The sequence below is a fragment of the Lytechinus pictus genome, chromosome 13 (genome assembly GCF_037042905.1).
Source record: "Lytechinus pictus isolate F3 Inbred chromosome 13, Lp3.0, whole genome shotgun sequence".
NCBI classification, from domain to species: Eukaryota; Metazoa; Echinodermata; class Echinoidea; order Temnopleuroida; family Toxopneustidae; genus Lytechinus; species Lytechinus pictus.
In genome coordinates, this window is record NC_087257.1 from 28,069,359 (window position 1) to 28,095,526 (window position 26,168).

Consider the following 26,168-nt stretch of genomic DNA (forward strand, 5'->3'; position numbering starts at 1 on the left):
TTTTGTTTTTTTCATATTTGGATCACTGGTATAAAGATGTGGAAAAGTGGGGTAATGTTGAACATGATGGTGCTCCAAGCATTTTATTGTCGATATTGTGATACTATGGTAATTACAGTGATGATAATGATAACAGTAATAATTAAAAAAAAATATTATGAAGTAGTAGTAGTAGTGTAATAATTATCATTATTATTATTATTAGTAGTAGTAGTAGTAGTAGTAGTAGTAGAAGTATAGTAGTAAAAGTAGAAGTAGTAGAAGTAGTAGTAGTAGTAGTAGTAGTAGTAGTAGTAGTAGTAGTAGTAGTAGTGGTAGTAGTAAAGTAGTAGAAGTAGTAGTAGAAGTAGCAGTAGTAGCAGTAGTAGTAGAAGAAGTAGTATTAGTAGTATTAGTAGTAGTAGTAGTAGTAGTAGTCTATAGCAGTGGTTGTAATAGTAGTAGTAGTAGTAGTAGTAGTAGTAGTAGTAGTAGTAGTAGTAGTAGGCCTAGTAGTAGTAGTAGTAGTAGTAGTAGTCTATAGTAGTAGTAGCCAGTATAGTAGTAGTAGTAGTAGTAGTAGTAGTAGTAGTAGTAGTAGTAGCAGTAGTAGTAGTAACCAGTAGTAGAAGAAGTAGTAGTAGTAGTAGTAGTAGTAGTAGTAGTAGTAGTAGTAGTAGTAGTAGTAGTACGTAGTAGTAGTAGTAGTAGAAGAAGTAGTAGTAGTAGTAGTAGTAGTAGTAGTAGTAGTAGTAGTAGTAGTAGTAGTAGTAGTACGTAGTAGTAGTAGTAGTAGTAGTAGTGGTAGTAGTAGTATAGTAGTAGTAGTATATAGTTGTAGTAGTAGTAGTAGTGGTTGTAGTAGTAGTAGTAGTGGTTGTAGTAGTAGTAGTAGTAGTAGTAGTAGTAGTAGTAGTAGTAGTAGTAGTAGTAGTAGTATATAGTTGTAGTTGTAGTAGTAGTAGTGGTTGTAGTAGTAGTAGTAGTAGTAGTAGTAGTAGTAGTATAGTAGTAGAAGTAGTAGTAGTAGTAGTAGTAGTAGTAGTAGTAGTAGTAGTAGTAGTAGTAGTGGTAGTAATATGGTAGTAGTATAGTAGTAGTAGTAGTAGTAGTAGTAGTAGTAGTAGTAGTAGTAGTAGTAGTAGTAGTAGTAGTAGTAGTAGTAGTAGTAGTAGTACGTAGTAGTAGTAGTAGTAGTAGTAGTAGTAGTAGTATAGTAGTAGTAGTATATAGTTGTAGTAGTAGTAGTAGTGGTTGTAGTAGTAGTAGTAGTAGTATAGTAGTAGTAGTAGTAGTAGTAGTAGTAGTAGTAGTAGTAGTAGTAGTAGTAGTAGTATATAGTTGTAGTAGTAGTAGTAGTAGTGGTTGTAGTAGTAGTAGTAGTAGTAGTAGTATAGTAGTAGAAGTAGTAGTAGTAGTAGTAGTAGTAGTAGTAGTAGTAGTAGTAGTAGTAGTGGTAGTAATATGGTAGTAGTATAGTAGTAGTAGTAGTAGTAGTAGTAGTAGTAGTAGTAGTAGTGGTACGTAGTAGTAGTAGCAGTAGTAGTAGTAGTAGTAGTAGTAGTAGTAGTAGTAGTAGTAGTAGTATAGTAGTAGTAGTTTATAGTTGTAGTAGTAGTAGTAGTGGTTGTAGTAGTAGTAGTAGTAGTAGTAGTATAGTAGTAGTAGTAGTAGTCGTAGTAGTAGTATATAGTAGTAGTAGTAGTAGTAGAAGTAGTAGTAGCAGTAGTAGTAGTAGTAGTAGTAGTCTATAGTAGTGGTTGTAGTAGTAGTAGTAGTAGTAGTTGTAGTAGTAGTAGTAGTGGTTGTAGTAGTAGTAGTAGTATAGTAGTAGTAGTAGTAGTAGTAGTAGTAGTAGTAGTAGTAGTAGTAGTAGTAGTAGTATATAGTTGTAGTAGTAGTAGTAGTAGTGGTTGTAGTAGTAGTATAGTAGTAGTAGTAGTAGTAGTAGTAGTAGTAGTAGTAGTAGTAGTAGTAGTAGTAGTAGTATTATATAGTAGTAGTAGTAGTAGTAGAAGTAGTAGTAGCAGTAGTAGTAGTAGTAGTAGTAGTAGTCTATAGTAGTTGCTGTAGTAGTAGTAGTAGTAGTAGTATTAGTAGTAGTAGTAGTAGTAGTAGTAGTAGTAGTAGTAGTAGTAGTAGTAGTAGTAGTACGTAGTAGTAGTAGTAGTAGTATAGTAGTAGTAGTATATAGTTGTAGTAGTAGTAGTAGTAGTAGTGGTTGTAGTAGTAGTAGAAGTAGTAGTAGTAGTAGTAGTAGTAGTAGTAATAGTAGTAGTAGTAGTAGTAGTAGTAGTAGTAGTAGTATATAGTAGTAGTAGTAGTAGAAGTAGTAGTAGTAGTAGTAGTAGTCTATAGTAGTGGTTGTAGTAGTAGTAGTAGTAGTAGTAGTAGTAGTAGTAGTAGTAGTAGTAGTAGTAGTAGTAGTAGTAGTAGTATTAGTAGTAGTAGTATAGTAGTAGTAGTATATAGTTGTAGTAGTAGTAGTAGTAGTGGTTGTAGTAGTAGTATATATATATATTGGATTTTATTGCAATAAAAACTATCAAAATACAATCACAAGCAGTCAAAGACTGAAATAAGTGAATGTTTACATACAAATAGAATCATAACAAAATATAATGTAAACATTATAAATAAATAAATAAATAACAAATACAATACAATACTAGTAGTAGTAGTAGTATAGTAGTAGTAGCAGTAGTAGCAGTAGTAGCAGTAGTAGCAGTAGTAGCAGTAGTAGTAGTAGTAGTAGTAGTATTAGTAGTAGTAGTATATAGTTGTAGTAGTAGTAGTAGTAGTAGTAGTAGTAGTAGTAGTAGTAGTAGTAGTAGTAGTAGTAGTAGTAGTAGTAGTAGTTATCGTTATAGCATTATTGTAATCATAATCATTGTTTAAGCAACGGACAAAATGATTTATTGCCTTAATCATATAATGTAACGTAATATGTTTAGATTTTTTAAGGGGATGTCGTGGTCTAGTGGTTACGACTCTCGTCTTTCATTTAGGACGTGGATTCGAATCCCAACCATGGCATATGTTTTACTTCAGCAACTAAATTTACCCACATGGTGCTGCATTTAACCCAGATGAGGTGAATGGGTACACGGCAGGATTAATTTCTGTAAATGCACCGAGTGCCTTTTGCAGCTGGAGCTAATACCGGGGTAATGATTTATACTTTTAGGTAACTAGATAAGCGGCGCCTGAATGAAAATTCAATAAGGAGTTTTACTGGCTTGTTGGTTTAAAGGTGGAAATTATAAAAATGGTTAAAACATTTCCATTATTATAAGAGTTTTAATTGGGAGAAATTGTCATAAACATTTTAAGGTTATACTAGTTCGGGGGAATGTTATAGGGGTTATACTTTTTTCACAAAAATCCAGAGACTCCAACCCCAAGCACCTTCTGATCTGGAGATTCTCCCGCCTGGATCCCCAAGCAAACTGGAGACTCCAACTTGATGTGCGCGAACCAGCGCGAAGTCCCTTGCAGGCGGGGTGTAGGACCCCTCAAGTTTCAAGTTTCATTTATTTCTCCTCAAGAGATCAAGATAAAAATACATAAAAAAATAGACAATGTAAATACAATGAACATCAAATTTAAAGAAAGTGAGGAAGGTAATGACCAAAAAGGAAGAAACCTTGTGGCTCTGGAAGCTGTAGGGTCCTAGGTGCTCTCCCGTGCTATCTCAGGCTGATTTTCAATATATGATGGCTCTAAGTCAATAACAAAATAATGAATCAAATCATACATCTTGGTTTTATAAAATTTCTTGTCATATATCATTATTCATGCATGCATATGAAATTGATAAGCATCTACAAAACCATACATTTTTGCGATATCTTTATTCGTATCAACCTGTAAAGACATAATAATTAATACTACCTCACCTTACATTGACATTTCCATATCCATCTTGTCTCATCTGGGGCCTGTTTTTTAAGGACTTACACGTACCTTTGCCACAATGGCAACTACCATGGTAAAAGGGCTCAGCAGCCAATCATAATCAAGGTTTCCATGGTAGTTGCCATATTCATGATAATGGCAAAGTTACAACAGTTGCAAGTCTTTTATGAAATGGGCCCCTTATGATATCGATCTCTGGAGTAGGATTGCTTAAAGTTGGTTTTCAGCAATTTTACAGCTTCTCTAATTATTTCACATGGTATTCCTCAAAAACAAAAATGAAGGAATTTCCTCACTTTTTACATTCTAATGATATAGTCATTAATTCATGTCATGTCATGTTATCAATATTATTCTTTGGTATATGCAACGTAGGAGGGCCTATTAATAGGAGGGATGATGCTATCTAGATCGCTCGCGCCCGCTTAATTAACGAGATTGCACACAGCTTTGACGCTTTAGTTACCTTGAAATCTGCTTAAAAAGGTGTTTGAATCTCAGAAAGGGTAATCCAGACATCGCTTAGTAGCACTATCGTCTAGATGTGATGTCGCTTCCGTGCAATGTGCAATTTACTCTGGTGAATGACACCTTTCGAGGTATGATTTAAAGGACTGTGTGGAATTGTGTGGAATTTAGGCGGGAGAAAGATCACTTTAAGGCCGGGAAGAAAAATCTTAAACGGGAGAAACAGAGCCTGGGTGGGAAATATTAATAAACATTGCTATATTAATAACTCTGGGGGCAGAGTAGTAAAACTCTGTCTGGGGAATGAACGCCCTCTGTTGTACAACTTAGAGGAATTTACCGCCAATCATAACGTTGAAAACCTAAGCTGAGCAGATATCTGGATGTGGAGTTTTGCATATTAATAAAACTAAAAGCACTTAGGCCTACGTCAGTTAATCATGCCTCGGGAGATTATTACCTTGCAGCTTGGACAATGTGGCAACCAGAGTAAGTTTTTTTTAATCATGACTGTAATTAAAACGATAGATGATGATTTATGATTGTTTTAGTGAATTGTTTTGTGCCGCCTAATCTATTTACTTCGGTCCCAGACGCTTATTACCACGTTAGTCAAATAACGAATGGAGGGGGGTCTTTCGGTCTTCCGCTGCGACTATTCTATTGCAGCAGCGGGGCTCTGTCAGTTGTCAAGCACAGCAGCTAACTTGTTAACTCTAGCCTCAGTGATGATATTTTTACGTATACACCACGGAGCCTTGACATGTCGCCCATACTATAGAATAGTATAGGCCTAGCTATTACTACTACTACTAACATACCTTGTAACATACCTTGTTGTGGGCGTAAAGTTTTACCTAAAAAACTTGTTTGCCCCTCTCCTCCTTCCAATTTCTTGATTTCATGAAGTCATTATAGTGGAAGATAAACTGGTAAAGGTTATATGGCGATGTGTGGTTTCAGCAGGTAACGTTATTAATGGGAACATGGGCAAGTAAAGGATTGGTCAGGGTTAAACTTTTCCTTACTACTAGTATGGTCAGTTCCCCCATGACATGTCTGCGCGGTCTCCCAAGTCTGTGCACCCGCGTATCTGCGCGATTCTAGTAAAAGAAGATACGCAACGAGCACGAACTTTACACATGCAATACATAGACAGGTATTCATTAAAAAATCCGACTCAAAATAGTGGAAAAATAATGAATTCAGGGCATTTCATGTGACGGCCTCAAAATGCAGCCTTTGTCATCAAAATCCCTGAATCGTGTGCAAAGTGAATGAGTGCGCAGACATGGGGTACCATTTTTTTTTCAATCTGAAAATGACTGCCCAAAGGTTTTTTCAAGAAAATCTTATATTTTCTTTCATTTTTTAATGAGAAATTTGGTACACTTACTCTTAATAATATAAGGAACACTATTAACCAAAAGATTTTGTGAAATAAGAAGAAATTCATGTTAAATCTTAACTCAAATTGTTAGGTGCGCAGACTTGGGGCCCACCATCATACTAGTAGTAGTAGGCAGTGTGTACTGTGTCATTGTGTGTTCTGATTTTTTTTCTTGTTTTTGGTTCCATCTGTCCTGAGTTTGAGTTAGTATAGGGACAGTGATTTTCCGTTTCAAAAAATTGCCTTTTCCGTTTCAGAAAATCTCAAATTCCGTTTCAGCATGTCAGAAAACGGAAATTCCGTTTCCCCATAGACTTTGTACACACGGAAAAGTGACAATTCCGTTTACACATTTACATGCACACTCGCACTGGTCAAAATTTGTATCTGCTACTGTACCAACAACACAATAAAATCCGTTCTAATCGGATCTATGCGGGTGAATAAAATATTTTAACACACCCATTTTGCATGCATACATCCTCACCTTTCATATTATTAGCATTATTTCACGGTGAAATGATATTTCATCGATAATTTGGGGGGTTTTTGGACATCGTTATCATCAGTCATCGTCTTTTCCCAATCCGCCATCTTGGATTTTAAGACCACGATATCGTGCTGTTACATCTTCAAACGTAGAGGGCAGCAACACACAACTGTGTACATGTAGTTGAACGATACATGTGTGCATGTGAAGCCCAACCCGGCCGGCCGGGTACGTACGGGTACGGTGCGGGGTACAATCGAGTGTGCTGATGTCGAGTGCAGTCACGATGTGTGAATTGTCATGATAGTAGCGAAGTGAGATCGTGTTTTCTGGGGTTTTTTGGCCATTTAATATTCTCATTTTGTTGTGATTTTGGAGTAATTTCTGTTGCTATTCTGTGTATTTTGAGGGAAAATACGTTTTCCGTGATTTTCCGTTTGAAATGCCATTTTCCGTTTCAAAAGGCCCTTTCCGTGAATTCCGTCCGTTTTCCGCGATCGCGGAAAATCACTGTCCCTATTAGTATAGGCCACTCTAGGCGACACCCCAATACTTACCCGTGCTAATAAACTGGGACTCCACTCACGCGCATTTGGGCCGCCCTAGCTTAGAACTAAGCTTTGTTTTACTAAAAAATAAATCTTGTAATGATTCAATAAATGTTACTTAATAAATTAGTACTGTTAAATCGGTACTCACCGGTTCTTTTCTTGAATTTTCTGGCAATTTCCCACGCTTCTGGCTTCAATTCTGCGGCTGTTCCTGTCGCGGTAGACAGCTACATATGCAACTTTATTTATAAATAGAGCGCCCCTTACGATAGTTGTTAAGAACGCGGCCAAATTGTTAGGTTTTCTGCACTGTGTCCAAGGCGTTTTTATTTTGTTTGATTTTTTATTTTTAATAAATATTTTGTTAAATAGCGATTTTTACGTCAAATATTAAATTCATATCACAAAATATTTTTAATTGTAGAAATATATATAATATCATGCAATTATTCATTCTATATATATTTTATAATAAAATTTATAATTGTTGCGGTCTTTAAAAAAGGATAGTCGATTGATCAGGTGATGACCACACGTATCACGTGATCTGAAAATCAGCTTCATACCGCTTTGATCGCACTCGACGGTGACCGGACTGACTGCCAAAAAAAGATCGAAAAATGACTCAAATGTAAGTTTCCCTTTATTTTATTAAATTCAAATTAGGAATAGGAATATATTTAATGGGCAATCTTTTAATAAATGATAAACAAACGAGGACAAAACTCATATTTTGGGAGTAATATCATACTTGGGTGCAGGAAACAGTACGTTTAGAAGTTCTAACCTGTTTTTAACGCATTGTCGCCTATGAGGTCCATACATGTTAATGTTTGGACCTCATTGGTACTAGGAGTGGTATAGGCCTACTACTAAATTAAATACTAACCTCGCAATACGTGTGAGTGAGAGAGCTAACTTTTTTGTTAACAATAACAGTTGCATGAGGTTGTAACTTTTTACACCGAATTACAAATTTTGAATAGAAAATTATTTGTGCTAATTTATACGAAATTTATTCATAAATCACAAAAAATGCTTCTATCATCATGTCTATGTCATATTTTCATCAATTTCAATTCTGTTTCCTCAATTTATCATGTCACCAATATAATTTACCAGTTTCAAGTGTCAACTCACTCGGCCTGTTCAATTTTGTTGCGAGATGCCGGAGAGCTCCACATCATTGATGTGCTAGTTTTCTTTTTTGATTGGTCATTTTGAATATATGATCCAGATTTCTTCATTTTTAGCACATTAGTAACAGGTGACAGATGGTAAATTTGCAAAAGTATTAAAATCTACAAGAATATTGCCTAATTCTGCATGTTTTGCAAAGTGATTATCAAACCATTACTTTTCTTTTAGTAAAGTAGATTCTAGACAGGTCTAACCATGGCAAAATTTACTGCAGTTTCCACAACCATCTTGGCTTTTTTTGTTTGTTTAATGGTCATCGAAAATAGTTGCGCAACACTCAGCTGGACAATCAATAACAAATTCACAACACCGCTAGGTTTTGATTGTCTGGCTGTGGTTTTGCCCAATGATTGTGCAATCACAATACGTTTTAGCTAGGGTTAATGTCTTTATATTTTTGGTTTTGAGTTACATAGAGAATCACAGAAAATAGAAAATTTGACATGAACACAATTTGACATATACCTGTATAAAATGGGAAAATAAATGCTCTAGCGTACATGTAGGCATCACAGATCTGTGTCTGAAGTGGATGTATATTATTTACATGTAGTGCATTCGCACTTGCTTTCCCAATTTGGATCTTATATACATAATTTTTTTTCTCTTTGAAGTTGGTATGGAGTTTTGGAAGCAGCTGTGTCTGGAACATGGAATCAGCCCGGAAGGAATTCTTGAAGATTTTGCAACGGATGGATCAGATCGCAAGGATGTCTTTTTTTATCAGGTAAATGTTAGTTAAAAACCAGGAATTAAATGAATCCAAGGCTACATGTATGAAGTTTGATGTCATTAACTACCCACAATGCCCTTGGATGCTCCCATTAACTACCCACAATGCCCCTCTCATTGAGCTTGGCCTTGGGTGATTTCTTGCCCTTTTAACTTGCTGCAATCTGCGCCGTAGAATATAAATGAAGTTGCCTTACAAAACCAGGAAGTTGGGAGACCTATCAAAATTTAAGGCATGAAAAAGGTTGTGTTCAGACATGTATATGTAAATTGCTTTTGTTGTTGTGCTCTGAAGCGCCTTGAGCATCCAATCAAGATGGGAAGTGCGCTGTACAAATCTCGTTTATTATTATTAAAAACATGGTGACTCATATTCATTATTCATGTCACTTCAATAGGCTGATGATGAACATTACATACCCAGAGCAGTTTTGTTAGACTTGGAACCCAGGGTCATTCATGGAATCCAGAACTCTCCCTATGCCAATCTGTACAATCCAGAAAACATCTACATTTCTAAGGATGGAGGGGGAGCTGGAAACAACTGGGCATCAGGCTACACACAGGTTTGTATGATTGTCTCTCTTCCAAGTGACTCTGAATGTTGTGGGGGAGCCTTTAGCATAATGGGTTTTTTTAATTCTGTTTTTATTATAACAAACTAAAGTCAATTACAAAATTTACTAATGATTATTGAATGATTGCAAATCACATAAACACAAGTTGGTTCACAGAAAAAGAAGAGTAACAGAAACAGTAATAGAATAACCTTGATTCATACCCCGTCCCCGCTTACCACCCCCCCCCCTCCCCGGGAAAAAAAGGGAATGTGGCAAAGTGATGACTTGATATCAGTTTTATCTAAACAAAGTTAAGTGATTTGGTTAATAATGTACACACAAAACAAGATCTAGAAGCTAGGATTATGAGATAATTTTCAAACAAATATAACAGTGTTTTTATATTTTATCCAAACTTCAACTCTATTTTATTAGTAAAATGACAAATTTAATAAGGATACTACTGTCGACAAATTGTAAGACTTTGCATACAGTCCAGATTCTGCTTTACAAATTTCAATAGCATTTTTGGTCATAAAGAGAAAAGCTCTCAACTAAGTAATGTACAGTCCTATGTAAAACTATGCTATACAAAAGACTTTATGCATAGCAGTCTTTCAAAAATATGGAGCAAATTGTGATGCGATACCAGGAAAATTATTCCCTGCAGTCATTTTCAACGTGTTCAGACCAAATGCAGCTGCATCCTTTTTCTCAGTACATTTCTAGACAAGTCTGCATAGTCCAGAGAGAGGATGGAGGCCTTCTCGTGAAATTTTGTAGCCTCGTTTATTTCCATCTCAGATTGATGATTCAGAACATTGGGAGGCAGCATGATAGCTTCCATCTTCAAAGTTTAACCCTTAGTTAATGGAGGGGGCTCTAGGTTGGTCAAATTACCCCCCCCTCCCCCAGTTGAAATAGCCCAAATAAAATGAGCCTGATTTATTCCTGTCATAGGAACTAAATCTGTTACCATGTATATGGAAATTTGAAGCTATGAATCTTTTTCTGAAATAAAAATATGTGATATTGAACATGATAATTTTTTTCCTTTTTTTTTGCAGGGTGAAAAACTGTACGAAGAGGTTTTTGACATCATAGACAGAGAAGCCGATAACAGTGATAGTCTTGAGGTGAGTTTACTGTGAGCAGGGCTCTGTATCGCGAAGGTTAGCACTCGATCGCAAGGCTGAATTTTATGCTTGATTACTTTGACTATTTTGTGGAATTGGTTGTACAAATCAACTAAGATGAATTACTAAGCTTTGTATTACAGGCCCCAGATCTCATATTAGTCTGGTAAGTGGTAAGATGAACTGTATATAAACCAATTTTTCATTTGACATTGTTAAAAATGATAAGCAGACCAGAGTGGAAATTAGACACCATGAGCATTTATAGACTGAATAAGAAAGAGACCAAGTTGGTATTAGACCAAGAGTACATGTAGTGTAGACCAAATAGCAATTAGACCAAATTGAGAGTAGACCAAATGGTATTTGAAAACCTCAGAAGTAGACATAGACTGTGTAGACATAAACTGTGTAATATTCATGTAATATGTGAGAGCTACCATTGTATGAATCGCATAGTTTGTTTTCTGTTTGTGTATAGGGTTAGTGTGTAATTTCCTTTTGCTGGTGGGACTAGGTCAGATATGGAATATACCTTTTAGCAGCAGTTTAATACTATGTGAGAGTGACCCTCCATAAATACAATCATTTGTTTTCTGTCTTTTTAAAGGGTTTTGTGTTGTGTCATTCCATCGCTGGTGGGACTGGGTCCGGTATGGGATCCTATATCCTGGAGAAACTAAATGACAGGTGAGAATATGTTTGATGACATCATAGGTTCATCATGTAGTCGGGATTTAAGTACACAGTATTTAAGCCATGTCAAAATGATCTATTGTCATTTGGAGCTAAATGTATATTAACAGTAACATTATTGAAGAAGTACTTTAAAAAAGGTTTAGAACACCGTCCTTGATATAGTTGTGCTATCAAATGCATGTATTTCTTCATCAAGAAAGATATGTATATGATGATGAATATGTACCTGTTCAGTTAGAGTATAAATCAACTAATCCAAAATATATGTTTTTTATTTGATTAATTTTCTTAAAAAGAAAACCACAGATTATGTAAAGGATATATTTTCCCTTAAGGATAAGACGACAGCAATCAATAAGAAATTAAAAAGTATTGGTTAAAATGGAAGTGCAGTAGGTTTCAAAAGATTTTTCCTGCATGGAACTGAATAAAGTAGATATGTTTACATATAATTTGAAAAGGTAACAGATTTCCTCATATCTGTATATAGAAGTTAAAAGGAGAGAAGTAGTTGCTAAGTAATAGTTGTTTATGATTTTAAAGAATATTCGCACAATCAATTGATAACATGGTGGTTTCACATTTTCCTGATGAATCAAAGCAGGTTCTACATTATTGGAGGGTAGTATTGTTTTTGTATTGATATTGTGTCCTATCTTTTCAACCAGGTTTCCTAAGAAGTTGATCCAGACCTACTCGGTGTTTCCTAATCAGCAGGAGATAAGTGATGTCGTTGTACAGCCTTATAATTCCATGCTTACATTGAAGAGACTGACACAGAATAGTGATTGTGTGGTGAGTTTTATTCATGTTTTAAGATGTCTTTATTACTGTTTTGAGGGAGAAGGTCCTGAGAAGAAAATCACAATCCTGATAAATATATGACATCGGCAGATAATCTACTTACCCAATCGCTAATATTAGATCTAATTTTCTTCTTCCTTCTCTAATATAGTCTTTCACTATTTGGCGTACTATTTCGTAAAGACTTGTTATTCAACAAATGTACAAATTCTACAACAGTTTTACCATCACCCACACAAATTGAATGATTTTGTTAGCTCTAAAATGATATTGGAAATTTGTTTTTATAACAAGTTTATTAAACAGGGCTTCTGGATTTCTGGCTGTGTATTTTTTTTTAGTATCATCTGTATCCTCATTTGCATCATACTTGTTTATTTCTATTGCACTGTGTCCCAGGTTGTACTTGACAACACAGCTCTGAACAGGATAGCTACCGAGAGGCTCCATCTTCAACAGCCAGATTTTTTACAGATCAACCAGATGGTAACTTGACTAGGATCATAAATATTACAAATAATATTCATTGTTAAGGCTCTAAAGGGGCTGTCCCAGGATGTAGCCAGCATTTTCCAATGTACATCGGACAAGCTGTTGTGTCATCTATTCTTTTTCTTGATGTACAAAATTGTCATTTGTTGAAAAAACATAATGGTTTCTTGATGTAAAAAAAAAAAGAATTCTTGATAAAAGGTCTTGTTATATGTATGCTGGCATACTCTGGCTAAATTGTCTTTGTGTTTCAGCCCCTTAAGTATTAAAGAATTTGCCACATGGACAGTTCGGACATGCCTGATAGAATAGCCGAGGGTGCTTGACTTGACTGTTTCAAGGTAGTGATTTAGGTGATAAAAATTATATCTGAACAAAACGTAATGATGTAAATTATTTGTTTTTTTAAACAGATTTATACACCTACATTGAGGGAAATGACAAATAGAAATGTTTACTTTTAATTTGCATAATTTTGCATAGTATATTGCAAAACAACTTTTTAAACAAAAAGAGATACATGGCATATCTACTACACAGGTCCAAATGTCAGTTTAAATTTTTGCGCTTAACGTCCCTTTTATGGCCCAGCTCTGAAGTGGGAGGGGGTGTCGATAAGCCCCCCTCTCTCTGTAAAAATTTTGTCTGAAAAGGCCCATTAGAAAATTTTGGTTCAAGAAATCTGTGGGTATACTTTTATTACAGGAAAAAAGGCAAATCAAGGGCTTTTACAACCCCAGAGTTGCAAGAGTCCCTTTATATTATTTTTTGTTGATGAAGGTGTGATTTTTAATTGAAAGAAGTATCAGGAAATTGCTCATGTTGGGAAAGAACTATTTCTTTGCTCTTACTGAAATTGTATTTGGAATTCTCTTCTCTAGGTGTCCACCATCATGTCAACCAGCACCACAACGTTGAGGTACCCTGGCTATATGAACAATGATCTGATTGGACTGGTAGCTTCCCTCATCCCCACCCCAAGGCTTCATTTCCTTATGACTGGTTATACACCTCTTACACTGGGAACAGACACCAAGGTATGTCAGGATTTTACGATAAATACCAGATGAATTCCTTCTAAAGACGGTCTGAAGCTATTGAATGCCTGAAATCTGATATAATGCAAACTCGGCAGTGAAGGGTCTTTATCCGTAATATTTTTCCATGATACCGGAAAACATTTAAAACAGTTTAGAAATTTGATACCGCATCGATACTGAGCTCCTGCCTCATAAGTTTTAAGTCTGAGTGATTATAATGCTCTGTCCTGTAACAAACTACAAAGAGGTCATTCATTAACAGTGTATAAAACCAAACCAATAGTTTTCCAAGCTGTACTTAATGTTATATTCATGCTAGGAAGTTATTACAAATTCAGCCTTAGGACTTGCGTTCCTATTAAACCAATTGAATTGAATTTTCACCTTTCAAGTCATTGTATTATCTTTTCACAACCCCCACAGCTGGCAAGTGTTAGGAAGACCACAGTCCTTGACGTGATGCGTCGTCTCCTGCAACCCAAGAACATCATGGTGTCTACCACATTAAGAGATAAACAGAGTAGTCACTGCTACATCTCAATCCTCAACATCATTCAGGGAGAGGTTGACCCAACACAAGTATGTTTGTACAAAGACTCTGCATTGGAATGATATTTTTTAGTTCAGTTGAAGCCTCAAAGGATGAAACTATGGGCAGAACCAACCCTCACTATGCAGGCAATTCCTGTGCAGGTGGGTGTTTCATAAAGTTGTTCGTAAAGTTACGAACGACTTTACGCACAACTGGAACGTGTTCTTAGGTACACAACTCAATTACATACGGATAGCACAAGAAAGGATCACCAGTCATGCGTAAAGTCAATCGTACCTTACGAACAGCTTTATGAAACACCCACCTGGCAATTCAAGAGACAGTGTTAGCTTTAGGTTTAGATTTTTTTTTCATTTACATTTGATACTGCTCAATTACATTATAATCAATTTTTGCAGTTAATTTTGTTTTGAAGTGAAGGAAATGATTATTGCTGTATCCTAAAGTCTATATCCAGGATTCACATCCAAATTAAAGATTTGTCTAGTAATGCAATCATAAAATTTGAAATCCTGTATGGTCAGAGATGCATGGTTAGAGATATATAACCCAAGTGGTCAGTTATTCTTCCAGATATCTACGATGTTGCAATAAGGGTACCACTTTTCGTTTCATTACAAATTATTTTTCTGCCAAGCATGGTCTCTGTGTCTTGCATGCCACTTTGCATGGTAATCCATGTGAAGTATCCAGTCAGAAATAAGCTTATTATTTCACATTCATAACTTCATATTTGCTTGGTTTGGAAACAAAGATTCATTAAAATATCACTCAAGACACTTGTGCCTTTTTTCATTTTCTTCCACATATCACTTATCATTCTTGAAAATATTTAGGTCCACAAGAGTCTTCAGAGGATACGAGAACGAAAGCTTGCCAACTTCATACCGTGGGGACCAGCAAGTATTCAGGTATTGCGTTATGTCTAAGTTTGTTTGACACATTTTGGGCATGTGGTAATCATACTTTGTAAAGACTGATTACCCAAATGTGTTTCTTCTATTATAAAGGTATGAATATAAATGTTTACACGTTTCATCAAGTGCATATTATCTTTAAGTGAAAGTTATGATGAACATATAACTTTGCAGTGAATTAGAGTTTTTTTTTTAAATCACCTCTTTATTGATCAATCATAAATATCAAATAAACAAAGGTAATAAACATAAAACCCAGGCTATCAGTTCTTACGGAACACGATACAGGGTGACAATAACATATTATACAACGTAGATGTGAACATAATGACATTAACATGAATATGCAAAAATAAACAAACATAAGGATAAACATGCAAATAACAATGACATGAATGAAGTGCGCACTTCGAAAATATATATGATATAATACCGGTATAAAGTTTTGTTTTACTTTATTATCCTTGTTCGTGAATATTTAATTAGGAAGATGTAATTTGGGTTGCTTTGTACGAGTCAACCATTTACTTTTGTTTTTAACCAAGATTAATGTACAAGAATACCAACCAGTGTGCTTAGCTATTGTGGTTTTTAAATGATCTGCAGTATAAGAAGGCCACAACTGAAATGCCCGCACAGATTTTTCTATTATCTGTTCTGAAAAACTGCTTTGAGTTGGGCGATTAATTGACTTGAAGGAGGTCAACATATGCAGACTTAAATGTAGTTTTCCTATATTTCATTATAGTATTATTGTTTTTTCTTTCTCTTTCAGGTGGCTCTATCTAAGAAATCTCCTTATGTACAGACAGCTCACAGAGTCAGTGGTTTGATGTTAGCAAACCATACCAGCATTGTCTCAGTGAGTTTTATTCTTTGTTATCACCAAATATATTTTTGTGTTCTACTTTTATCCCATTTAGAACAACTAATTATTTGGAGTCCTCAGAATGAACTTAGAAATTATCAATTGTTTTGACAGAAATAATGTATCTATTTAGATAAAGGTTATATATTTTTCTTATTGATTGGGTGTATAATTGGTGAATATCTTCTAAAATTCACTTTAGTGGCCAAAATTCAATATCTACATTATAACATACATAATAGTTCAAAACCTCATGTCCCAAATTCACAAAAGAAAGATTCAGCCCAAGAGGGGTATAAAATCAAGTCCTTTTTTTCACGCACACTATAAAAAAAGATCGCCAATGTGCTCACCTACAGCACTTATATGATTGTATTATATTTATTGTTCTCACATGTGTTTTCAACCTAACCTAGTTGTAGGCCAAACAAGAAGGTGTTCAAACCTTCTTTGTGTGTAAATGTTGGCCAATGGCAGAAACCATGATTCATTCGTCAGTACATAAAATAGGGGTTTTTCAAATATTTTTGTTTGCTATGATTTATGACCTTATCTTTGCCTAAATCACATCTCTTGGGACCGCAAAATTTTGTTTGGCTTATGAGAAATTCAGCACAACTTATGCGAATATTCGGTTCCATGACATTTGCTCCAGAGATAATGCTCTGCTGCATATTCCACATATTACTAGTAATGGAACAACCAACTTCAACCCTGGATTTAACACTATACCCTATCCTAAACCTAACCCTAAACTTAACATAAAACCCTATTCTAACTCTATATCTTTGACGATATAAAACCCGGAGCAAATGTTGTGTAACCGAATATTCAACTTATGAAAGGTTGACTTGTGAGAGTTTATCTGTATTTATGTTAACCCAGCTGTTCGAGAGGACATGCCAGCAGTTTGACAAGCTTCGGAAGCGAGAGGCTTTCCTGGAGCAGTTCCGTAAGGAGAGTATCTTCAAGGATAATCTTGATGAGTTAGATGATTCTAGAGAGGTTGTTCAGCAGCTGATTGATGAGTGCCATGCTGCAACCAAACCCGATTATATCTCATGGGGCACTCAGCAGGTGAGGGCAATAACAAATGTCCATTTGGTCAACACCCACTTGATCTTCACTTAAGTCCCCAGTTTTCCAAGATACAGATAATAAATAAAAGACCCTGAATTCTGAAGAAAACACAATTTTTCAGAGCAAATGAATTGAAATACTATAAGTAGAGTGGAAATCCTGAAAATCAAAGCAAAATTCATTTGGTCTCATTCACATTTTGTGTAATTGACATTCAGGCTATACCCATCTTGCCTATAACCCACTTTGTCATACACCACTAGACTTGTCTGATTTAGATTAACTGTTTATGAACCATGTTTTCATTAGAAAAAGTTTGAAATATTGGTAGATCATGTGGAAATATGACAAAGGGGCCATTTGATTAAATGATGTCATTACCAAACGCCTACAAGTACATAGGTACCTGGTACTTGGTGAACTGTTATTCTCTGTTAACTTGTTTAGCTTCAGAAACTATATCCCTGTCAATTCATCTTCTGAATCTTACGATAAAACACATGGCACCAGATATCAGTGATTGTAAAAGTGTTAACAGTTCATGCTGACACTGGCTGATTTCAAGTTCAGTGTTGACCTTTTGGTGTTAGTGTTAGGTCAATTTTAATACGAGTATAACATCAAACATAAATTGAAGATGGTCCTGAAATGTCACTTACTAATTGTTGAGATGTCAATAATGTGATCTGGATCAGTTTTACAAACTCATAATAGGTTTTGGAGCTAGGGGAAGCAATCCAAATTCCAACACCAACACCGAATTTGAAATCACCCAGTCCTAAAATGTAAGTGATTTCTCTCATTCTCTTGATATTTATCATCTTCTTAAATATAAAATTTAATTCAACTATTATATTTATATTTAATTCTTATTTTCTTCTTACTCACAGAGTGCTCAAGCTTCAAAGTCGTGAGACAAACGAGAAGCAAAGCAAGCTGGGGGATATGTCAACAGTCCAAATCCAATTACTGGAGCTTATGTTGAATTCTACTCAAACAAATCCCCAGATGCTGGAGACTGCTCTTGTTTGACTAGCCCATATCCTGGACATATCATTGTGAGCTGTTGATTGGTCTCAGAGAGTGAGCTCTGAAAGACTATAGTGGAAAGACTCTTGTGGCTGGAATATAGGAGTCGGCCACCTGTGACTATACAAACAACCTTTGAGCTCATCTTTGTGTAGTAAAAAAAAAATTTTTTTAACTTACAAAATTAATTTCTCAAGTTGTCTGCTTTGGATGGGAAAGTACATGAGACCAGATGACAATGCCATTGGGTGCAGTACTATCCTCAACGTTCATATTTATGGACAGTTGAAGGATTTTGCTTCCCATCATCTTCTTTAAAGACTAAGGAGATCTATCTATAGTCTGGATGTACTGTATGAAACTTTCCTCTCAAGGTACAAACCAAGGTGCAAACTATTCCATTTTGCAGAATGTTTGCTGCTTCTAATAGAAATAATACTGATTTCATTAAATTACCCTTTTTTTCTAAAATTGTATTACATATGCGTCTATGACAGAGAAGTTGAACATTTTGACAACTTTTGGGGTTTTATCCAGACTAAAATACTGCAATTCTTTATATCAGGTTGATATTCCTCTAGGTGTAACCTATTTATTCTATCATGGGATTTAATGTATCATTTATGCTTTGACTTAGCCGGGGAAACATGGATGCTTGGGGTGATTTCGCCCCCAATATGTTCAAAAGAGCCCTTGAAAATCCCCATTCATTGCAATGTTAAAGTTTATCAAATGTTGCAGATTCATGCAGTAAGTTTTGAAAGGTAGCCCCTGAAAAAAAAATTGTCTGGACATAGCAAAACATGAGACTCGTTTTTTTATCCACTTTAAGTTCTTTTCCTTTTAGATTAAAAGTACTTATTCTGGCTTAAGCAGATAGGAGTATTTTGCAAAAGAATATATTATATGTTGTAGATGGTGAAACTCCCCCTGTACAGATATTGAAGACTGAATACACTACAGTGCGTCCCAAAAAAAACTATACACTTTTGAAATGGCTGCCAAATAATAAATGGAGCACTTTGCTGAAAAAGACTTACATATATGGAAAGCCAATAAAGTCAACTTTCAAATGACACCAAAAAGTTGGAAAACTATTCATGCTTGAGCGAGCACTGCCCACTGAAACAAAGGGTATGAAAATTAGGGTGGGCTGGAATTAGCCTTCCAATTTGTGTCAGTTTTTAAGAGGCAAATCCTTTTAAACTTGCAAAGTTAAGGGCGTTGTGATAAATTAATGATCAACCATGACCAGTTTTGGTTGCATAAGCAAATTTCATAAATTATTAAATTGAACTTTAATGCATTAGTGAGCATAAATTATACTTTTGGGGCAGCATTTCAACTTTATCATTTGGATCTCTTTTTTGGGCAGCATTTCAACTTTATCATGTGGATCTCAGCAATGTGTTCATGGGAGTCTGGAGGATAGGGGGTGAGATAGGATTTAAGTGGGAGAAGCAGGTTGATGGAATAAGGGTCAACAGAACATTGAGTCCCCGCCCCCTCCCTCTTTCCCACCCTCCCCCTCCCTCTTTCCCATCCTCCCCTCCTGTTGTGAGACTGATGGCTATTGTCATGTATGCGTGAAGTCCAGAGCAGAATGTCGATTTAATGATAAATTCTGAATTGGGGCATCAACTTTTTCCTATCAATCATTGAATCAACAATTTATTAGTAAATCAACTCATTCAATGTGCAATGTGATCAATCAAACATTCATTTTTTTTCAATAAATTATTTCATTAATCATCATAATCATTAAATTTCTTGGTAATGATTCAATAAAAAAAATGACCATCAGCCACCGGTCACTTGGCAGTTAAGTTTTGAATAGGCTGCAATCCAGGAAAAGAGACAGAGAGAGAGAGGGGGGGGGCTGGGAAATGGAGGTGGAGAAGGGATGGTACATATGACTATTAATTTGTAAAAAGGACAAAAAGAAGAGGAATGCCCTTTTAACCAAGTCTTAGCATATCTCGCCCTCTTGCTTGTAACAGGTACCATCACATTACTCTGCCTCTCACGAACACACTTCTGAGGTCCACAAGATGAATATGCTACACTAAAATTACAACTCCGGTTCACTCATGCATTAAATTTCAATTTAGTAACTCGTGAAATTTGCCTAAGAAACCAAAACTTATCTTACTCATCAATTTAGCTTAACACCCTTAGCTTAGCAAGTTCCAAAGGACTAACCACTCCAAAAAACTTTAAGGCTAATTCCTGCCCAGTCTAGCCGAGCTTAATCTCTCAGGAGAGAAGTGGGGGGAGGTGGGGGTTGAGATGGAGAGAGGGGTTGCTTAAATGTTCTGTTGACCTTTATCCCATCAACATACTTCACCTACCTAAGTCATATTACCCCCTCTTCTCCTGACTCTCATGAACACATTGTTGAGATCCACATGATAAAGACAAAATGCTGCACTAAAAATTGCAATTCATGATCACTCATGCATTAAATTTCAATTTAATAACGCATTAAATTTTCACAAACAACACACTGATCACAAATGATCTTTAATTCACCAAATAACCCTCAACTTTTAAGTACCAAACAAAAAAACCTGAAAGAAATTGGAAGGCTAATTCCGGCCCACCCTAATTTTCATACCCTTTGTTTCAGTGGGCAGTGCTTGCTCAAGCATGAATAGTTTTCCAACTTTTTGGTGTCATTTGAAAGTTGACTTTATTGGCTTTCCATATTTATAAGTCTTTTCCCCCAAAGTGCTCCATTTATTATTTGGCAGCCATTTCAAAAGTGTATAGTTTTTTTTGGGACGCACTGTATAATGTAGGAAGAAAGGTGATCTTGTCATTTCATAAAGCTGTTTGTAAGTTACCCGTTACTCTTTGGACCACTTGTGACTTTTTTGTTCTTGTGCTAAATGAGTTCTCAGAAATTTTATGTTCTAAAGTATACTGGTAATCATATTTTGACAAGTAATAAATTACACTTAGTCGTTTATTACCAACAAGACTTTCAAACTTCATAGATCAATTTTCAGACTTTTAGCTAATAGGAATCACAATCTGATTTTGCACCCAAGAACATGTCACAGCCATGCCTGAAGTTGTGAGTAACTTACAAATAGCTTTAGAAATTCTAGTCAGAAACATTTCTACGCTTAGGCCTGTATTCTGAAGTCAGGTTTAACTTAGACCATGGTCTAACTCTGTGCTAAAATTATGAGAAGCCAAAAGTGTCAAAATTGTTATTAAGTTGTATGTTTCTTATGTTTACTTTGCTCTTTCCTGATTCATCAATGGTGAAGACAATCATCTATTTATACTTCCTAGACAATTATGAATGATTTGAGAGCCAAATTAGATGAAATATGATATCTCTACTGTTAGTGATTTATGTAACATTGGCTCTCCATACTTAAACCACAACTTTAAACCTGAGTTTAAGTTAAACCCGACTTCAGAATAAGGGCCTTAATGTATATAAATGCAATTGCAAATGCAGTGCCTGTTATCTATATGATGTAAATTTCTTATTTGTTTCATAAATAAACAATTCAAAATTGTGCCTAAAACTATATTCTCATTGAGATTTATTTTTAAAAATGTATCAAAGTATGGCGTTCTATGTTTAAACAAAATTAAAGTTACAAGGTCTTGTCTTGGGGATCATTTTATGAAACAAATTGTGATTTTCACTGACTAGTTGTTATAAGCTACTGAAATCCTTGCATCTGATTGGCTCAGAGCAGATTCATCTGTGAAAATCACTGTCAAGTTGCTTGTTGAAACACTTGCAAGATGAAGCTAAATCCCAGCAAAGTCCCAATCAACGATATACATTATATTTCGCTCAACCATAAATATGTATATTGTATGTTTGCTTTGACACATGACATTTTTTAGGGTTTATTTTGGCAATTTCAATGCACTTGCATCCTCTTTGTTTAAGAATATCAGAACATGAAAATATTTCCAACGTTCTAGACATATACTGGTATGCAACAATAAAATTAATACAAAATGGTACTTGGATGCATTACATGTAGTTGCTGGTTTACAGTGTTGTGTCTGATTTAGTCTCAAATGAGACCAAGACGATGATCCCCGAGGCAAAGACCAAGAGGTTAAGGAGTTTTCACTTCTCCGATGTACAATGGATTTAGGAACACAGTAAATGTATTGAAAAATGTCCGTCAAATGACAAAGAACAGCTGGGAGGTCTATGTCGAAAAGTGGTGTACTGGAACAGCAGTTTCGTCCCGAGTTTAGGAGCTGATGAAAACTTGCACCATGATGTTGGTCTTGGGGTGAATCTCACTCACTAGGTGTTGAACCATCAATAATGTGATGTGGATCATTTTTGTAAACTCAGATCTTATGTCTTGGTGCTATTGGAGAACAGCCGGGAGGTGTTTGTTGATAAGTGGTGAACTGGAACAGCTGTGTCGTCCCGAGTCTTGGAGCTGACATAAACCTGCACCATGATGTTGATCTTGTGGTGAATCTCACTCACTAGGTGTTGAACCATCAATAATGTGATGTGGATCATTTTTGTAAACTCAGATTTTATGTGCTGGTGCTATTGGACGCAATCTGCATTGTGCTTCCGACACCAGCACCAATAACAAGCTTGAAGTCATCCAATGACCTTGTCCTGCTAATTCCCAGTTATTTTGTCTAGGCTGCAATATGAAGGGAGAGGGGAAGATGCAGAGGAGTGCTTCTGGTGAAAGATGCAGCCTACATTGTTATTACTAAGGTGCTTTATAAAGGACCATTTGAAATAGAGGTGACACTATTCCAATGTATCCATTTCTCGTTCAAAGGTAATGAGCTCATCCTCGATACAAACCATGATCTTACCAGATGAAGCACTTATTCTAGGGTTCAACCATCCTAATGTAGATATGCGATAGTTACTAATGACAGTTTCTACCATTGTCCCATCAAAGCCATATCGGCCAATCTTTAGTGACTTTGGGTTGGATTTGTCAGCAGAGAGGACAAAGAAGTCTCCCATTCCTGATGAGCACACTGAAGCATAAGCCCACTGGTCTTCGCGGATGACACTCTGTTCTATGCCATCCATGTCCAGTATTGTGATGCTTGCAGGTTGGTGCAAGATGGCAATGTGGTTGGCTGAGACAGCAATCTTCAGTGGCGACATTGGCATTGCTAGGATATCACGGGATTGGTCACCTCCCAGGATGTGGATAGTGTTCTCAGAGATGGATCCCGTGAATAATGCACCTTCTGTAGAAGCAGAGAGACACTTGAAATGGTGAGAACCTTGAGGGAATTCATTTGTTGTCACCTGACCTGACAAATCCACAACCTTGATGACACCATTAGCATCTAACATGGCTAGTTTGTGTCTGCTCATGACTGAGATGTCTATAACATGTCCTACATCTTGGAAAACGTGCCTTTGATGACCTGCAGGATCTACAATGCATACCCCACTTATCTGGTATCCCAGTGCCACTGAACCATCTTTCATTGTGGCAATTGCTGTTACCAGATCACCCAACTGCCTCTGAACTTTAACTGTTCGCACCATTATCCATCTTCCTGGTTGCACTAGCCTGCCAACATGGCACCAACACTGATGAGTTTCCTGAGTTCTTTTGACAAACTTGAGTTCTGGATCTAGGGCACCAACCTTTACATGGGCATTCTGTTTACACCAGCTCTGCACCTGAATAGCCTTCAAAGATTCCTCAAGATTGCTTTTCCACTTCAAGATATCTCCTGGATTCCTTTCAGCTATTACCTTTGATTCAGACATGGTTATCCTTGCAAGTTTGGCCTGAATCTCCAATCCTTCCTTTCTTGATGATTCTAGATTATCAATGCCGGATTTCTCCAGGGTCTTGATTCTTTCTAGCAGCAGGGAACGTTTCGATTGCAGATATTGCGTGAAATACTTGATTGCATCATCACAAGCTGCTGTAACACTTTCCTTGAGAGCCTGTGTATGAAGGGGTACCTATAAAATATAAGAATTGTGGAGAGAAGGAAACAAAAAAATGCGTTAAAAACATTGTAGTCCTTTGATCAAATTACATTCGTGGAAATGGGTGTATTAATATATATTGTCAAGAGTGTTTCAGAATGATTCAAAACCTTGTTTCTTACAATGATACAGATCATGTTGATGTAACCCGGCAAATAAAATTGTACTGTGCTTGCCAAAATGTAAATATTAATATCAAACATTCCCACTTTCTATAGTTTTACTCTTTCTCTCTCTTTCTCTCCATTTCTCGCTTCTTAATATATACTCATTTATTTTTAACGAAACTTAAGGGTAACTGGTAGACTGAAATACCATTCTCTTCTCTTTAATTAACACTTTTAGGATAAATCCAATTAACGAAGAAACAACATTCAAACAATGCACAGAAATTAGAAAACTGAAAGACTAGTCACTCACCTCTTCAATCTTCTTCTCAAGCTGAGTAATGGCGTCACCAACTGTATCCAGCTTCACCTCTGCTTTGAGCAGGATGTCCTCCGCCTCTCTCTGTATCTGACCTACAGCTTCAGACGCACTGATCCATGTATGACCCTGCTTCTCATGCTCCAAGATCACACACGATGCACAGATGAACACATCACAGTCTCTGCAGAAGAACTTCTTCCACTGACCATCATGCCGTTTGCAGCAGCCAAAGTCCAGTCCTTCCTTGGCATCAGCGTCGGTATGGTCTCCTTTGAAAGCACAGGGTGTCCTATCATCATGAAGTTTGGAGGCAGTTAATTTCCAGGCAGTCGATGGTCTTGTTCCAGTGTGGCCATCTGCATCTTCATCTTTCAAGTTACTGCATGGCCTTGTCAGAATCTTCTCCTCACTGCTGTCCTTTTCTCTGTAGATTTCAGAGATGTCACGTGGCTCCATATTATTTGGACCTTCTTCAGTCCCATTGGATGCAACTTGATTGAAAACATGGACTGATTCAGAAACTATTTTTATAATTATAAGCTGATTCACTTTTAAATCAGACGGATCTCTGATGACTCATGCAACAACGTGTCTTGATGATTGGCAATTGTTCTCCCTCCATGGCCATTCTTTGGCCGTATTCCTATTTTTTTACAAACTGCTTAGCTGATGTTAATTAAACAAATCACCGACAGACGCATTATTTATTCCATGAACTTGGAAAGTCTAAGTGGGTAATCAACCAACACTCGTTGCCGATCCTTGCAAACCTAAAATTGTTACTGTACGATTGTTTATATCCTGAACTTATAGGCCCATAGCTTGTTGATCGAAGTTTGCATGCGTGATTATGACAGGTTGAAATACCTTATTATGGAAGTTTATCTACACATAATTTCCCTGTTCATGAAAGGTCACTTCCTGGACCTTCTTTGATTGTTAGTCAGATCACAGGAAAATAAAAAAGTCAACTTAACCGCACTGTTTCCGATTTCCACAAAGAAAATGGTCTATATACATTCCAAAAAAATAACATACTCAATTTTGAATAAATACATTATCAAAGGGACGCTTTAGTTATTTACTGAAATAAGAGACTTTATAAACTCTATCGGAAAAAAAATGAAGAAGATTCTAGTCCAAGCGAATAGCCAAATGTATATTTTTTTTGACAGGGTATTATTTTTTTTACCGTAAATTATTGGGTCTATTAAGTTCCCCTCTAATGGGGTATCTAATCATGCGAATAACATTTTAGTAGATTGTTTTCGAGTGTAGATGTGAATATCCAAAACTACTAGGGGGACAAGACGTCCTGATGTGGAAGGCTTTTTTTCTTCAATTTAATTGTAGTTAAAGTTACTATACAGGATGTTAAACGAACCCGACCTACATGTATATAGCTCCGTTTCTATATATTTTTTTCCTTCTTCCCCTTTTCTTCTTCATCTACATACTTCTTCCTCTTCCTCTTCTCCTCCTTCTTCTTCCTCTCCTCCTCCTCCTTCTTCTCCTTTCTCTCTCTCTCCCCCTCTTTCTCGATCTTTCTCTTTATTCACATCTTTAAAAAAAAAGCGATTGGGAGTCATTGCCCCTCCCCACCCCGTGCCGCCGTCCTAAACATAGCTTATTTCGGCTCGGTCTCTTCGCTTTTACATGCAGGGTAACATTTTTCCCCGTATGCCTTTTCTCGTTCATCAATAATACTGTTTTATATATAATCCGTATTCCTTTCCTATATACAAGCTCTTTAAATTATTTTATCAATAAGTATATACATTTATTACAAATAATGTGTCTCTTGATTGTTTGTGTTGTTTTGAGGTTGATTTCTTTACCTCAAC

The 26,168-nt window shown here is 36.2% G+C and overlaps 2 protein-coding genes across 3 annotated transcripts; one reads left to right on the plus strand and one right to left on the minus strand.

The window, feature by feature from the left end:
- Positions 1 to 4,707: 4,707 nt before the first annotated feature.
- LOC129275186 (tubulin gamma-1 chain) lies at positions 4,708 to 19,662 on the plus strand. The gene is made up of 13 exons (XM_064108562.1): positions 4,708 to 4,854; positions 8,611 to 8,723; positions 9,127 to 9,294; positions 10,356 to 10,424; positions 11,035 to 11,114; positions 11,792 to 11,918; positions 12,327 to 12,413; positions 13,301 to 13,456; positions 13,883 to 14,038; positions 14,849 to 14,923; positions 15,705 to 15,791; positions 16,683 to 16,874; positions 17,768 to 19,662. Exons 1-13 carry the CDS (start codon positions 4,806 to 4,808, stop codon positions 17,789 to 17,791), a joined length of 1,383 nt encoding a protein of 460 aa, XP_063964632.1. The 5' UTR covers positions 4,708 to 4,805; the 3' UTR covers positions 17,792 to 19,662.
- A 1,790-nt stretch (positions 19,663 to 21,452) lies between these two features.
- On the minus strand, positions 21,453 to 25,243 carry LOC129274671 (uncharacterized). Of its 2 annotated transcripts, XR_010295466.1 has the most exons (3): positions 24,316 to 25,243; positions 21,938 to 23,868; positions 21,453 to 21,870 (listed from the first exon to the last, which is right to left on the minus strand). XR_010295466.1 is itself a non-coding variant. In XM_054911442.2 (2 exons), the coding sequence occupies exons 1-2, from the start codon at positions 24,778 to 24,780 to the stop codon at positions 22,675 to 22,677; spliced, it is 1,659 nt and encodes a 552-aa protein (XP_054767417.2). In that variant the 5' UTR covers positions 24,781 to 25,188; the 3' UTR covers positions 21,453 to 22,674. The 2 variants fall into 2 exon arrangements, 1 of the variants encoding a protein (XP_054767417.2); XM_054911442.2 differs by having other exon boundaries at positions 21,453 to 23,868; positions 24,316 to 25,188.
- Between the last annotated feature and the right edge of the window lie 925 nt (positions 25,244 to 26,168).